The 15,776-nt window shown below is 43.4% G+C and overlaps 1 protein-coding gene across 1 annotated transcript in view; it reads right to left on the bottom strand.

Moving 5' to 3' along the window:
- Positions 1–15,776, bottom strand: part of LOC135220985 (T-complex protein 1 subunit gamma-like) — a 95,542-nt gene that overhangs the window by 42,498 nt on the left and 37,268 nt on the right. The window contains exon 3 of the mRNA XM_064258688.1: positions 54–230. Coding sequence (XP_064114758.1) covers positions 54–230 — 177 coding nt within the window. The remainder of the gene's footprint in view (positions 1–53; positions 231–15,776) is intronic.

Here is a 15,776-nt window from a genome sequence, read left to right as displayed (position 1 = left end):
ACTAGCTTAAACAAAACAGCAACACTTATACTCAGTATTATCAGTACACTCACCTCCTCATCTTGGGTACGGGCAATCTCAATCATGTGTTTGGCAGCTGGATGCTGAACAGTAATTTCTCGGAGGATTGCATTCCCATCATTTGTCATTACAATACCGCCCATAGGATCCATCAACATTTTCAACATTGATCGAGGGCCAAGGCATGTACGTATCACATCTGCTATCATCTGCAAGAAAGATGGCATGGTACTCAAGACAATTACGTATTATGGAAATTATACGCCTAACACCCTATCCCTCTACTTTAGGATGTACATTAGTATATAAAAATCATTCTCACTGGTTACATGTTTTCCTTGAACAGATGGCTTCATATCAAAACATATAGAACAACCCCTAGTACATATAGCCCATTTGTCTTAGTCATCAGGTTCAAGGTTGCAAAGCTCATGTAAACATCTTTTACATAGTATCAGACCTCCATATACGTAAATGTCTACCATCAAACATTTTCACTGAAAATTTTATTTTTAAAGCGCAAATTATACTGGTAAGGCAGCTCAAGGAGAGGTTATTTGCAAAAACTAATTATCATGGAAATGTGGAATTCATAATAACTTGATAGTTAAACTAGTCTACAGACAACTTAGGTAAAAAAAAAAAAAAAAAAAAAATAGTAGTAGTAGTAGTAGTTAATGCTGTATTACTGTAGTACAGGATTTAATGTAGGATTAAGTTTAAAATCGGCACCATGTTAGTAACTGACATCCACAATAAGCCCATCACAATGGGTGGGTTATAAGATATCGGTTAGAATATTAAAGAGAATTTGCATATGCCAAAATCTAGTAAAATGATATCTTTACGATAAAATTAAGTTTAACAGACTTACCCAGTATATATACTTAGCTAAGAGCTTCTACTCTATGGCAGCTCAAATATTGACATTTGCAGTAGAGATAGCCTTCTGTTTATACAGTGGTCCCCCATATTAGCGGGGGATGCGTACCAGACACCCCCCGTGAGTAGTTAGAACCCACGAATGTTTGGAACCCTTACAAAAACACCATAAACAGCCTATTTTGTTAGTTAAAACTCAAGAAAAACTACTAAACATTTTCACACTTGGTTTTTTTTAATAGTTTTATCACAAAAAGTGCATTTTATGATTAAAAAAAAAAAAAGGAATTAGTGGATATTTCTCATAGAAAAATACCGCGAATGCACGAATAATGCGGGGAAACGTTCCCGAGAGAAATCCGTGAATGTGTGAGTCCGCAAATCCGGGGGGCCCACTGTATAGGGGATAGACACCACCCACTTTCAGGGTAAAAGAGGAACAACTCAACCAAGATCTCAATTTGCTTTTTGCCGGCAAAGTATTAACAACAGCCAACTTTGTTTGGAATTTGTTGGATCTTCTCCTTTGATGGAGCATTCCTTGTCTAGTTACCCTTTGGCTTTGGATATTTAGTTAGGTTTAGTACTGAGTTAAACCAAATTTTGGACAGTTTTTTTTATTATTACCTTATTTTGACTTTTGCTAGTGAAAGTTGTCAGACTCTAGCTCTTCAACCTTTAACAAGTGCATCAATGGCTGTAATACCAGACTTATTAAAATGTTACGATTCTCACAATACAAGTAGAAACTTTTAGCCAAGTAATTACTGGGTAAGTTACTTATATAAAAAACCTTATGTACAAAATAAAAATGATTACAAAACTTCAACTGCATCTTACTTTTGCATCTCTTAGCCCATAATGAGCATTTTTACAAGTTTCCCTTAATGATTTAAGATGTAAAATGAATTATCCCCATTATCTGTCCTGTGTATTTTCTTCATCAAAATGCATTTCCCATGATTTTCAAGGCATTCCCGCATTTTTTTTTGTCCAAACGCTTTCATACCTGCTGCTTCTTAGGGTACATGTTGCCCCCCATCCCTTCTCAACACACAAACAAATCAATGCTTTCTTTAGCTCAGACTATTTCTCAGCTGACATACTAACCTCTATCACTGTCAGTCAGTGCATGATCCTCCTAAGAGACATGCCATGACTCTTAGCTTCCTGTAGACAACTTTATTGAAATACATTATCAAACTCTTCTACCAATTTCTGCAGTTTATCTCACAATTCCCAATCAAAAACATGATGTGCAAACATCAAACACTAAATACACGCATTTTTTGTGACCCCTTTCTTTATGTAACACCTTTGCACACACATTTGTCTTTTCTCTGACTTTTCACAATCTTCCCACAAATATGATAAATACAGAGGCATGCCCATCTCTCAAACTAAGTTTTGCACAAACCTAAATATTCTCTTGATTCTATACAGACGGCTCGCAGTTAGCAGTGCAATCACTTGGTGGCGAATCGGTTTTATGGCTGTAGTTTATTAAAAAAGGTATTTTAAGGCATTTTTACAGCACAATATTTAGTTAACAACGCCGCAAGCACCATTATGCCTAACGAGTACATACATACATTTGTAGAAATGCTGTTCAGACCATAAAGGTTATGCAAATAATATTAAAATATTTTTATTGAGAGTTATTACATAGGTATTAGGGTAAACTATATGCCCATGACGCTGTTCTATGCCGCCGCCTGCCGCTCTTCTGAAAACATGGTTAAAAAAAGTGCTAATTTATAAATGTTCATGCTTTTGTTTAAAATGTGTATGAAAATGTACTATGTAGTATGGGTATTTTTATTTCTGCACATAAATATGATACAAAAGCAGCTTTTGAAACTGCCCTCCACATTATCAATAAGGATGTTTGTTCATGTTCGTTCTTGTCCACCGCTGCCTGCCGTTCTTCCGAAAATATAGTTAAATAAGTACAAATTTAGCGATTCATGTGTCAATTTTATTAATGTTCATGCTCTTCTGTTTAAAATGTGTATGAAAATATATTACGTAAAGGGTATTTTTAATTTTGTACATATGATATAAAATAAGGCAGCTTTTGTAACTACCCTCTGCATTACCAGAGGATGTTTTTCATGATCATTCTTGTCCGCCACTGTTCCGAAAAATGATATTGTTATGATACAATAAAGTTTGTTCATATTTACCTGGCAGATATATATATATACAGGCGGTCCCCAGGTTACGACGGTTCCGGCTTACGACGTTCCGAGGTTACAACGCTTTTTCTTAAATATTCAATGGAAAAATCCGTCCTGGGTTAAGACGCTTGTTCCGAGGTTACGACTCTGACACTTCCAACGCTCCGAGTTAACGACACTTTTAAAAAACGCATACTATGATAAAAATCCTTTATAGTTTAGCACAGTATATTAATAAAAATAAGTTTCTGGTTAGAATACAACAAAAATTTTGAGGTTATGATGATTTTCGACACTTTTCATGTCGTATTTTTCTATGTTTTTTAGTGACGCCTCATATGCGGAACTAGTTTCCGAGCGAATGAATACATACCAGCTTGCGGTGCGCAAAGTTTACATATAACAGTCCAAAAGCGTTCGTTTCATTAAACGGCCTCTGACTCATGCCAGTAAATGTTTTGTTGATACTAATAATATAAGCCGATTTAAAGATACGTTTACTTTAATTAGTCTATATGATACGTAAATAGTAATCAGCTGTTCTTGTAGCCCTCAAGATTTGGCAAAATCACTCCAGGTTGTACATAAAACTCCAAGAATGTAGTGTCACCAGAGGATTACAATAGTTTTTACCTTCAAGAACCAGCATTCTTTTAAAAAAATAACTCCAGGTTGTACATAAAACTACAGGAAACAACATGTAGTGTAACCAAAGGATTACAAGTAAGGTTTTTATAACTTTTTATTAGTTTAAGACATATTTCCAAGCGTCGTTCCGGCTTACGACGATTTTCGGCTTACGACGCGTCTCAAGAACGGAACCCCCGTCGTAACCCGGGGAATGCCTGCAGCTGTATTCTCTGAAGTCCGACAGAATTTCAAAACTTACGACACACGCAGTGATCGGCCAGGTGGTTAGTACCCATTCCCGCCTCTAGGAGGCGGGTATCAGGAACCATTCCCATTTTCTATTCAGATTTTCTAGTGCCACTGTCCCCTGAGGGGAGGTGGGTGGGTACTTGATTATATATATCTGCCAGGTAAGTATGAACAAACTTTATTGTATCATAACAATATCATTTTGTTCATGAAACTTACCTGTCAGATATATATATAGCTGAATCCCACCTTTGGAGGTGGGAAGGGACAGAATAGAATGATTTTAGGAAACACATTGCATGCAGATGATTGACATCTTGGTTCCACCTGTTAGCATAGCTGACTTCGTGATTACTGTCACCCAAGTCGGCTTTTGCTTTACTAGTCTCCAGCAAGGTAGTGACCTGTATAGCTGGTGAGTTTTAGATGATCTGTCAACGGGAGCGTGACCACAATGTGACTAGACCATATTGACCATACCATGAGGGCTAAGAAGTAATATATATCACCACCTGACCAACCTAGCCAAATTTAAGGATGTTTTAACTAAGGCTTAAGAATTGAGAAGTCCGCCACTGGCGGCCGACCAAACAACTATAATTAACAGCTCTTCCTAACCATTTTCTATAGGATAGGATGAGTGGTACTTCTTGCCCCCAAGATTGTGTCTGCGGACACGTATGGCCCTAGCGAGCAGCAGATCTCATATGTCGTCATCACATCCCTCAGGTATTGTGAAGCGAACACAGAGTTGCTTCGCTAAAACATGGCACTCAGGATGTTACCGAGTGCCATGCTCTTTAGAAATGCCTCTGAGGCCGCACCCTCACCTCGTGTGCATTTACTTTAAAAGTTTCAAATCCTTGTCCAAACATAACGAATGAACCTCTTTGAAAAAGCTCTTTAAAAAGAATGCCCTGAAGAACGCCAGGGCGTTCTTTGACATGGGCAAGTCTGGCCTTTTTACGGAACACCACAGATTATCCGAAGGACCATGACTTTCCTTAGTTTTATCTAGATAAAACTTGAGCGCCCTGACAGGGCACAGGACTCTCTCTGGATCTTGCCCAATAATTTGCGCCATCCCCTTGATCTCCAAGCTTCTGGGCCAAGGGTTAGACGGGTTTCCATTCTTAGTCAAGAATGAAGGGCTTAGAGAACACACCGCATTATGTCCTCTAAAGCCAATATGTCCGCTGATGGCTTAAACCTTACTAACCCTCTTTGCCGTAGCTATAGCGGTTAGAAATGATCATAAGCCTTTCTGGTCACATGCTTTAAGTTCGCAGAAAGGAGAGGTTCGAAAGGCTTCGACATCAGGAACTTCCAGACTACGTCCAAGTCCCATGTCGGAAGCTTCAAACTATTCAGTTTCGAGATTTCAACAGACCTCAAAGATCGTGACAGGCTTTGCCGTTCGACAGATCCAAATATCTGAGTTTAAAGGTCGTCGACAACATGCTTCTGTATCCTTTAATAGACGGGACTGCCAGCTTATTCACATTCCTCAGATGGAAAGGGAAGACGGTAATCTAATTCACAGAGGTTGAGGTGGAGGAAAAGCCATTTTTCCTGCACCATCTGCAAAAACGGCCCACTCCGGATGGTACACTGCAAGATAGGAAGGTCTTCTTTGCCTTGGCAATAGCATTTGCCACTAGTCTTGATAAGCCTCTCGCTCCGATCAACTTCTCTATAGTCTGAACGGAGTCAGACTCGGAGCGGAGGTTTTGTGGTACCTCTCGAAGCGGGGCTGTTAAAGTAGAGCAACTCTCTCGGGAAGGGTCCTTGGAAAGTGCGCTAGGAAGGACGTGACCTCTGTGAATCCAGTCTCTCGAAGGCCAACATGGAGCAATCAGCGTCATGCTGGCTCCCTCTGACACCAGAAATTATCTTATTACTTCTCCTGAGAGTTTGAATAGGGGAAAGAGACTAAACATCCATCCCCGTTCAATCCCATAGGATGGCGTATCTTGCTACCGCTCCTGGATCGAGAATAAGGGAGCAGTCTAGAAGAAGCCTCTTCGTCTTCAACAATGCGAAGAGATATGTCACAGGACGCCATTAAAGTCTCCACAAACCCCGATATACTTCTAACCGAAGATTCTACTCAGATGTCAGTATTCGCTGCAGTCGATCAAGACAATACGCACGGACGTTCTGCCAACGTGCAACAAACCTCTTGAGGATCCTTGTTCTCACAACAGGCTCTCTCTCGTTAACTCGAACAGGGACCGAGAGCGTTTCTCGATACTTCTTGAGATATGCGAGAGCTGTGGAATTGTCCGAGTTGATCTGGACCAAAGGGTAAACAACTCGTTTTTAGAAGAACTGGAGAGCCAACCGAATTGCTTCCAATTCTATGAGATTATGAGCCAGGACATCTGTACCCCTCTCCAGATGCCTGGCACAGTCTCGCTATCCCCTTAGGTGATCCTTGACTTTGAGAGATGTTCAGAATCATATCTAGATCTTCGATGCTATTCCAGTTTTCCGGCAGGAAAAACTGGAGAGATACGAATTGCAGTCTATTCAGGGAAACAAACTTCTCCAGCGAGGAAATGGTCCCCAGCAGACTCATTCATTCCCTCACTGAGCATGTTTCCTTCCCTAATAAGGCTGCGCTTTGCTTAAGCAGGTGTGCATTATTATAGTGCTATGCCGCGGTAGACTCGTACAGAATTCTGTTACCTTGCGGTAAAAAAAAAAAAAAAAAAAAAAAAAAATTCTTGCAAAGCGAAGATGATGTTCATTCATGCATGCTAGAATTCCCCTCAACCCGAGGCTAAACTCCGTGATTGTAGGGCAGAGATAAGGTAAGTCAGTCAATCCCGCAGGAGAGAGAGAGACGTAACCGACCGCGCATGGCAGACAACCAACTGGAACTGAGCTGGCTCTAGTGACAGCAGAGTACGTTCGCAGTCTCGCACTACTCTGCCTGAGTTGCCAGCTACTCCATTCTACGAAGAAAAGGTTTATCATCATCATCATCGAGCAGAAAGAAATCTCTCAAGCTGGTAAATTTAAGCGAAACGGAATTTGCTAAATATAGAAGGCTGAATTGGTATTGTCGTAACAATACCTTAAATATCTAAAAGGGAAACCGGCAACTCCTGGAAGGTTGCAGGGAGTACCGATTAAATGCCATAAGAATAATCGTCCTCTCAGTTGTCCTCCCGTAGGGGTAACTACGGTATGCGAATATAACTTGAACCATACAATCGCTTGATAGTAATAACAAAGTTTGTTCATACTTACCTGGCAGATATATATATATATCTGACAGGTAAGTTTCATGAACAAAACGTAGAGTATTGTAGACACTTAGTAATAATCGAAGGAGATCCTCAAATGAGAACCGAGAACCGACGAGGACCACTCAAGCTTCTTATGATATCGGACATAAGACTTCATGGACATAGCCTACAAGTCTCTTTGCCCGACGACCCTTCGCGAGGTAGTGACTAATGAATGAGGGTTCTTCTGAATCTTGTCAATGAGAGCTTATCCGCTTACGCGATAGAATGTTATTGGGATCTTTGTCAATGGGAACTAACCCATTTACGTGACAAAGAGTTTATACATTTCGTCAAAGGGGTCTTACCCACTTACCTGACAAAACGTTTAGTATCTTGTCAATGGGGGGAACCCACGTATATGACAGAAAGTAATCTAGGAATTTTAGCATATAGTCTTCCCGATTCCCATAGAAATCGAGGAAGGGGCAGGATTCCTGCTCAGAGACTGGGCTTACTGCGGGTAGGACCCGAAGGTTTCCCTTAAGCAGCGCCTTCCTGAACGCAGAAGAGGCGTTTTATGACACCGAAAACTGCTTCAATTAGATGTTCAAAATTACTAAAGTCTCCTAGATGCCATCTCATCAGAACCAACCTAACTACCTTATCCATGCAGGCTGGATAGTTATTCTGGAGAAGAGAGTCAGGTCCCCGAGACTGCAGGTCCAGGGCTCCGAAACACCAATCCAGGAGTTACAAATATCCATCGTCCCGAACAGCCCCCTCAGATGGTGGTGCAGATCTGAAAGTGTTCAGGAAACCAACAGCGAGAGAGGAGAGCAAGGGACCGAGGGCCGAAACTTGTCCGCAAACAAGTCTCATAGAAAGCAGGTCGACACCCCGATAGATGAAGATGATGACGAAACAGTCTCCCCGATAGATGAAGATGATGACGAAACAGTCTCTTCTTCATTCGTCGGTTGCGAGTCGCTCCAGGACTCTTGTCTCCTTTATGGGAACAGGAGAAGGGTCCTTAACAGACCGTGAAGCAATCAAACTCTGAGGCTCCTCTCGTAAAAGGGGTTTTTCTACTTGAAGTAGGGTCCAAAGACGAAAGTCAGAAATGTTTAATAGCCAACTCCGAAACTTTGCGAAGTTCTGGTAAAGGAACGTCCTGCGGAGTGTTCTGAAGTGTGTTCACAAAAGCGTGCAGAAAAGAGTCATGCTGGGCATCCTGATGGGCGTCCACAAATGTGACAAGCGTCCAGAAAGCGTCATGCCGGGTGTCTTGACAAGCGTCCAGAAAAGCATCATGCCTGGCGTCCAGCTTAGCTGCCGAACCAGTGTCATATCTGGCAGCCGACGGAGCGTCCCTAGGGACGAGCGAGGGGCGTCTTGGCGAGCTGCTTGACTATGCAAAGCAGCTTGCCGGGCGTCAAGCTTAGCAGCTTGAACAACATCCTGTTTCGCAGTAGAACGAACGTCACATAACGTATACGGATCGCCATGAGAAGAGGAGGGGGGAGCGTCTTGGGGAGCAGGAAAATACAGTGGTTGCCCCGTATTCGCGGGGGATGCGTACCAGACCCCCCCGCAAAATCTGAACACACATTTTAAACATCCTATCTCTAAACTAGCTAGGAATCTGAATAAATGTTGCACAATTCTACAAGACATTTTATACAGTCAAAGAGGGGAAATATGCATTTTGAAAGTAGCAAAATATATATATATATATATATATATATATATATATATATATATAGATATATATATATATATATATATATATATATATATATTTACAGTGGTCCCCCCGTATTCGCGGGGGATGCGTACCAGACCCCACCCGCGAATAGTTTGAATCCGCGAATGTTTGGAACCCCTATGAAAATGCTAAAAACAGCCTATTTTGTTAGTTACAACTCAAGAAAAACCCACTGAAAATTTTCATACCTGGTTTTTTTAGTAGTTTTATCACAAAAAGTGTATTTTATGATTAAATTCATAAAAAAAACCAGGAATTTGTGGATATTTATCATAGAAAAATACCGCGAATGGGCGAATTTTCCGCGAATAATGCAGGGAGACGTTCCCTAGAGAAATCCGCGAATGTGAGAGTCCGCGAATCTGGAGAACGCGAATACAGGGGGTCCACTGTAATCCTTGCTACAAGAGTAATGACGTTCCTTCCTCTCGACAGAGCGTCGAGTGTCTCGAAAGGCGTCCTCGTGAGGGTCTTGCCAAGCGACTTGATGCATAAAACGCCGTCTTGAAGAGAGTCCCGAAGAGGAGAGCGACTAGAGTCAAGAAAAGCGTCATGACGAACTTCCTGACGTGACACGGAGGACATAGAAACGTCAACAGGAGCAACCAGAGAGGCGTTCTGGCGAGCCGCGAAGTCCTGCCGAAGGGACGCCAGATCAGTATGGAGTCCCCGTAACCCTCCTTCGGCTTTCGACATGCCCTCTCCCTGGGACCTGGGAGTCCGATAGAGGTCCAGGCCTAGAGGCATTATAGGGCCAATCTGACGCTCCCTCCTGACGAGAGAGAGGACGTGAAGCGTCCTCTTCTCTAAAGCTTCTTTATAGAGGGCACGAGTCCTTCCGAAAGCTCCAACCCCTGCGCGGGGAGGACGCCTCGGAGGACGAGAAGCAATCCTTTGTGATTCGTGCACGTGCACGATCTTTGACAGCCTGGGAAGCGTCTTCAGGTCCTGCCGAAGGGACACCAGATCGGTGGGGAGTCCCCGTAACCCTCCTTCGGCTTTCGACTTGCCCACTCCCTGTGTTCCTGGGAGTCCGACAGAGGTCCAGGCCTAGAGGCATTATAGGGCCGATCTGACGTGCCCCCCCCACAACACTAGGGGCACTACACTTCACAACACTGATTGGAGAGCGAGCACTTTAAATTCCAAGATACGGATGGAATCCACAATAACAGAAAGGGCATTACCTCTCGCAGACATAACCTAATGGCCCGAAGGCCATACTACAGGGTTAGGCAAAACAAAGTCTACAGGAAGGTTAGCAGGTTCACTACCCTGACTTCTGTTTACTGATGCAGTCTTTGAGGAAGACCCCGATTCAATCACGCTCTAATTTGCGTACATACGAATCATACGTCTTCCTTCGGAATCAGTCAAACTCTCACACTCCTTACATCGATCTTTCAACAAAGAAACATGACCCGTACACCTCGTGCATACCCAGTGCGGATCTACCGAAGCTTTCGGTAGCCTCACCTTACCTTGCAGACAACACACTCTGAAACTAGCATAACTAGATTCAGGTATCTTATGCAAAGATGAATCAAAACCAAATTCAAATAAATTTATGATAGCGTATGCCTAGCCACAATCCAAGATAATAAATCAAAAGACAATTAGGATACTTAGCGGCAATGAAGTTTCAAAATCCTAAGACGGAGGTACTGAAAACAGGTGTTTACAGTACCAGCAACAGAGAAAATCTGAATAGAAAATGGGAATGGTTCCTGATACCCGCCTCCCAGCGGCGGGAATGGGTACTAACCACCTGGCCGATCACTGAGTGTGCCGTAAGTTTTGAAATTCTGTCGGACTTTGGAGAATACAGCTATATATATATATATATCTGACAGGTAAGTTTCATGAACAAAATGCATTTACAAAGACTTCACGCGGTTATGTCTTATTAATTTGGGAGCTAATTATATCTTATTAATTTGGGAGCTAATTATAACTCATTTTGTTAATGAAACTTCAGCTTTTTGTTATGTTTTCATGCTTTTATGTTTAAAATGTGTATGAAAAATGTATTACAGGTATTTTATTTTTTTATTTTTGTACATAAATACGATACAGTGGCAGTACGCATGTCCATTTGAAGTCTTTGTAATAGCCCTTCACATGATGAAGAGAATAGGTTGTTGAGTCATGCCCGAATAATAAAATCTTAATTCATATCATTAAATCACATTTTTATAACAAATTATATTTATAATCACTGCATAAATTGATTTTAAGACAAAACTTGCGTATACATTTGATTTTGCAACACTGCAATATCACAATTTTTGAAAGTAAATTGTATTTTTCCTAACTATATAAACCTTAGGTCCTTTACATAAGGAATTACTTTCAGCGCCAGCTGGAACTTGGTCGTAAGATTATATAACACGATAGTTAAGCAGTAACTGCTTGTCCGCTAGTCAGGATGTAAACATTCCACTTTGCTTTAGGCCCAGGAATAGACTGAGGGGTGGCATGAGGTGGGCACATATGTAAAGGACCTCAAGTTTGTATAGTTAGGAAAAATACAATTTACTTTCAAAAATTGTGATTTGTTCCAACATGTTATACAAACCATTGGTCCTTTACATAAGACTCACTGATTGGTGGGAGGAATCAGTCTTGTGAACAAAATAGTGTTCATCCGACCGAGGTTCCCTCCCTGGTCGTAAGAGCAAGGGGGGGGGAGCCTTGCCTCTGTCCAAATGATCGGAGTGAGATTACAGCAAGACCAATGGGCAGACCTCTGGACCAATTCATAAGAGGGAAGCATGCATAACCTCTTATGAATAGCAAACAAGAACTTGTAGTCAGAAGAGGCCAAATACTTGTGTAGTATTGGGTTTGTCTCTTACTGCTGCCTGCTTCCCCATTGTTAGGGAAGGGACAGATACGTATATGCTTTTATCCCTAAGGAAAGGAAAAGAATGGAGCTCAGTCACATAGTTTACCTGCATCTATTGCCCTTTCCAGCATGTGACGACCGACACTCTCTGCCCGCAGGAAGAGAGAAGAAGGAAGAGAAGCCAGTCACACTCATTCGCTCTCCATTCATATGGTTACCACAAGGACGAGATGCAACCTTGACCCTTAGATAAGCTGGGTAGCTACGCAACTTGTTAAGTAGCCACCATGGGTCCCAAGGAAGTGTCCAAGGACCTGTGGGCAATATCCAGAAGGTAGGAGGTGGTGAAGGTGATCTGGTTGGACCACACCCCTGCCTCCAGCACCTGTGCAACCGACCAGTTATTGTGGAATGGAAGGGTAGTACCAATACCTCTAACTTCGTGGGATCTCGGACGAAAGGTACCGGTGTCAAAACTCCTTTCGGAGTCGTACGCTTTCCTGATCACCTCACGAAGCCAGAAAGAAATAGTGTTCTTGGACACTTCTTTCTTGGTTACCCCGGTGATAACGAAGAGGTGTCAACACTTGGTCCTGAGATGGCGAGTTCTCTTCAGATAGCGCCGTAGTACTCTTAACAGGACAAAGTAGCATCTCTTCCGCAACGTTACCAATCAAGTCCTCTGGGGAGGGGATCGTAAAGGACTCCTCGAACCTATTGTCTTCACTATGAAATCTGGGACGAAATCGAGCATGACCAATTCCCATCCCCTCAGGTGTTTAACATTATAAGAGACCATGAAATTCCCCTACTCCCTTCGTCGATGCCAGGGCCAGCAGAAAGACTGTCTTGAGGGTCAGATCCCTGTCTGACGACTCACAGAGAGGCTCGTAGTATCTATGAGTCAAACTCCTTAAGACGAGAATCACGTCCCACTCAGGGGGGCCTGAGTTCCCTGGGTGGGCGAGACCTCTCGAAGCTCCTCATGAGGAGAGATATTTCCATGGAAAAGGAAACATCCACACCTCGCAGCTTAAGGACTAAAGCCAAAGCGGCTCTATATCCTTTAACTGCAGAAACAGAGGAGCTTCTCTCGGAGAAGAAAGACTAGGAAATCTACTACCTGCTGAAGAGTGGCTCTGAGGGGAGAGAGACCCCATCTATGTCACCAACCACAGAAGATGGACCACTTTCCCTAGTATACTGCTGCAGAGGACTGTCTGAGGTATCCTGCCATCTCTGTTGCTGCTCAGCGAGAAAAGCCTCTTGCTTGCAAGAGATGGTGGATGTATCCCAAGGAAGTTGAAGGGACAGGTGAGGCAGATCTGACACTCCCGTTCTGTCTACCAGCAGAACCGGTGGATGGGCTGCAGGCGATCACCAACCTGTGGTGATGACCAGTCTGCAGGTCTAGACCAGCGGTCTCCCTGAGGAGAAGCACTGGTCCGAGGACGGTAGTGTCGATCTCTCACGCCAGGGGAACCGCTACTGGCTGCCCGGACTGTTTGATCACACTGGTGTGATCAACGGTTGGGTGACGGGTAGCGGCCACGAACGCAGCGAGAGCGAGCACCATCCTCTCGACGCGTCACAGTCCCAGAAGCAGCCGTTCATGTAATGATCGTGTGGTCCCCAGGGTTGAGGTAACACACGATCATTACATGAACGATCACTGGTTAAGTGAGAGTCACCTGGATGACTCTTACCATCCTTCCGGCCCGTGCCGGAGTCCTGGCGGTGAGTGTACTCAGCGCTCTGGACTCTAGCTGCACAGTCACCAGCGGGTGACCGTAAACTCAAGAGAAATTCGCTGGCAAGAACCCGAGACGGTTCCTGGTCCAGAGGCGGAACCTCTAGATCCGGGAGCTGAGGTTCTGGCAATAGCTGGTAACTCCACACTTCCCGCCTTGCTCTTCCCTGAGGGAGGCGAGGTGGTTCCTGTTCCTGCCCGAAGGAACAGAAGGACCAGCGGAATGGCCACCTGTCTCACCGGGACAATGAAACAGGTACTTAGAAGTCCCTGAACAAGACTTCTGGGGGGGGCACCTTCTTCTTCGGCTGGGTAGCCTCGGAAGGAGAAGTGGAGGCAGCAAACGACAACAAAGACAAAAATGAAGACGACGACGACACCTTCCTCTTCACCAGCTTCTTTAGGACAATGGAAAGATCCCCCACCTAGGACGGGGCTGCAGCGGCTGCCGTAGCAGCAGGCTCCACTGCAGCTGGGAAGGTGGAACTGACAATGCAGCAACACCTCCACAGGCAGGGACAGGGGCGACAGGTACAGCGACAAGAGACAAGAGGGAGATCCAGGGGAGAACTCTTCGGGCACTCAAAGTCTGGCAGGGGAGCAAAGATGGCACAACCTGGAGGAGGAAGGGGTGGGAGACATTCCACCCACGAGGTATGCGGCACTGGTGTCATTCACGCGACGTGCTGCATGTACAGCAGGTGTGGTGGTGCCGCATGCGCAGGTGTTGAGATGATTGTTGTCCTTAATTCGGCTCCATGGTTCGCTGGGGCTGCCGCAAGATGATGGAGCAGTCCCCATATTGAAAGAGTGCCAAGAAGGTTCAGAGTCAGCCATACCTGCTGCAGGTCCCAACCTGTGGAGTCAGACAAACCTGAAGGAGCAGAAGTTGGGTTGATGGGGGAAGTTCCTGTTTGCCCAGAGGGGGAAGGATCGCCCACTGAGTGAACAGAAGTTCCAGAGTACAACTCCAAGTCAGCAATTTTCCCTACCTCTTCTGCACTTGACAGATCGAGCAAAGAAGCAGAGAGAGATATGTTCCATGAAGGAAAAAGAGCGAGATGGAGGAGTTTACATGGGGGAAGGAAAGAAGACGACGTATCAGTCATTAAAGGAGTTGAGGGAAAACTCTCCGATGAAGCCTTGGCAGACTTACGTGGCTTCTTCCTTCCCTCACATCTCACCCACTACTCCTCCAACCAAGAGATACAAGTGTCACAGGTATCCAATTTATTGCATTCACGCTCTCAGCATCTCGCACAGAGGGCGTGAAGGTCCACATCTGTAATGGACCGGAAAGCTCCACATTTCCTGCTCCCCACTCCAGGGCATAATCGCCATGTAGATGAAGGACGAAAGGGCTTATTTGATTCGTGGGCTTGCATACTGAGCATCCAAACACGCAAATATAGACAATTATAAAAGCAAAGGAAAATACAAAGTAAAGAATGGTTGATCTCACGACAGGAGCGGGCAGAAAGAGAATGTCTGCACATGATGGTGGTCAAAAGCAAAGATTTTGGACACTTACAATTGAGTTCCACCTGGCACTGAAAGTAATTTCTTATGTAAAGGACCAATGGTTTGTATAACGTGTAGGAACAATTGTTTGTTTTTTCCATGGGACAGAAGTACAAAATATAACTGCAACTCTGTCGATTTTTTGCTTTGTTACGCGAGCAAAAAGTTGAGGTATAAACCATATGAGCTCAAGATGCCACTGCTACGTAGATGGCATAGTGACGAAAATTAAGTTAAGCAAAGAAGAGTAAATATGCACTTTTTTCATAAATCTTTTAAAAGGTTATACATTACTTCACTGTATCCAATAATATTGTATGTATTCTCATATTACTATAATAAAATACTACTAATATAGTGGACAATGTTTTGGTTTGGAAATCAGCTGATGGCAAATACGAGTTGGTTCGCCATATTTAACGAAATTCTGAGCGAATTTTCTTGCTTCTAGTTGCCATAAACGAATATCTAGATACTTGATTTATATGAGACAAGGGAATTTTTCCTTATATGTTTTTAGGTGGAAATATGACTTGAATATGTCTCGTGATTGTGAACTAAATTTTTTACAGATTATGTTGGTGGCATGTTTATTGAGTAAAACAATTACGTGATTATTTGCAAATTTCCTTTCATATCATCGTAATACGAACTTTACATTACAGTAGGGCCTCGTTAATCACGGGGGATA

This window comes from Macrobrachium nipponense, chromosome 2 (assembly GCF_015104395.2).
Source record: "Macrobrachium nipponense isolate FS-2020 chromosome 2, ASM1510439v2, whole genome shotgun sequence".
Lineage (NCBI taxonomy): Eukaryota > Metazoa > Arthropoda > Malacostraca > Decapoda > Palaemonidae > Macrobrachium > Macrobrachium nipponense.
Note: the sequence above shows the minus strand (reverse complement) of the source record. Positions and strands in the feature narration are given on the sequence as shown.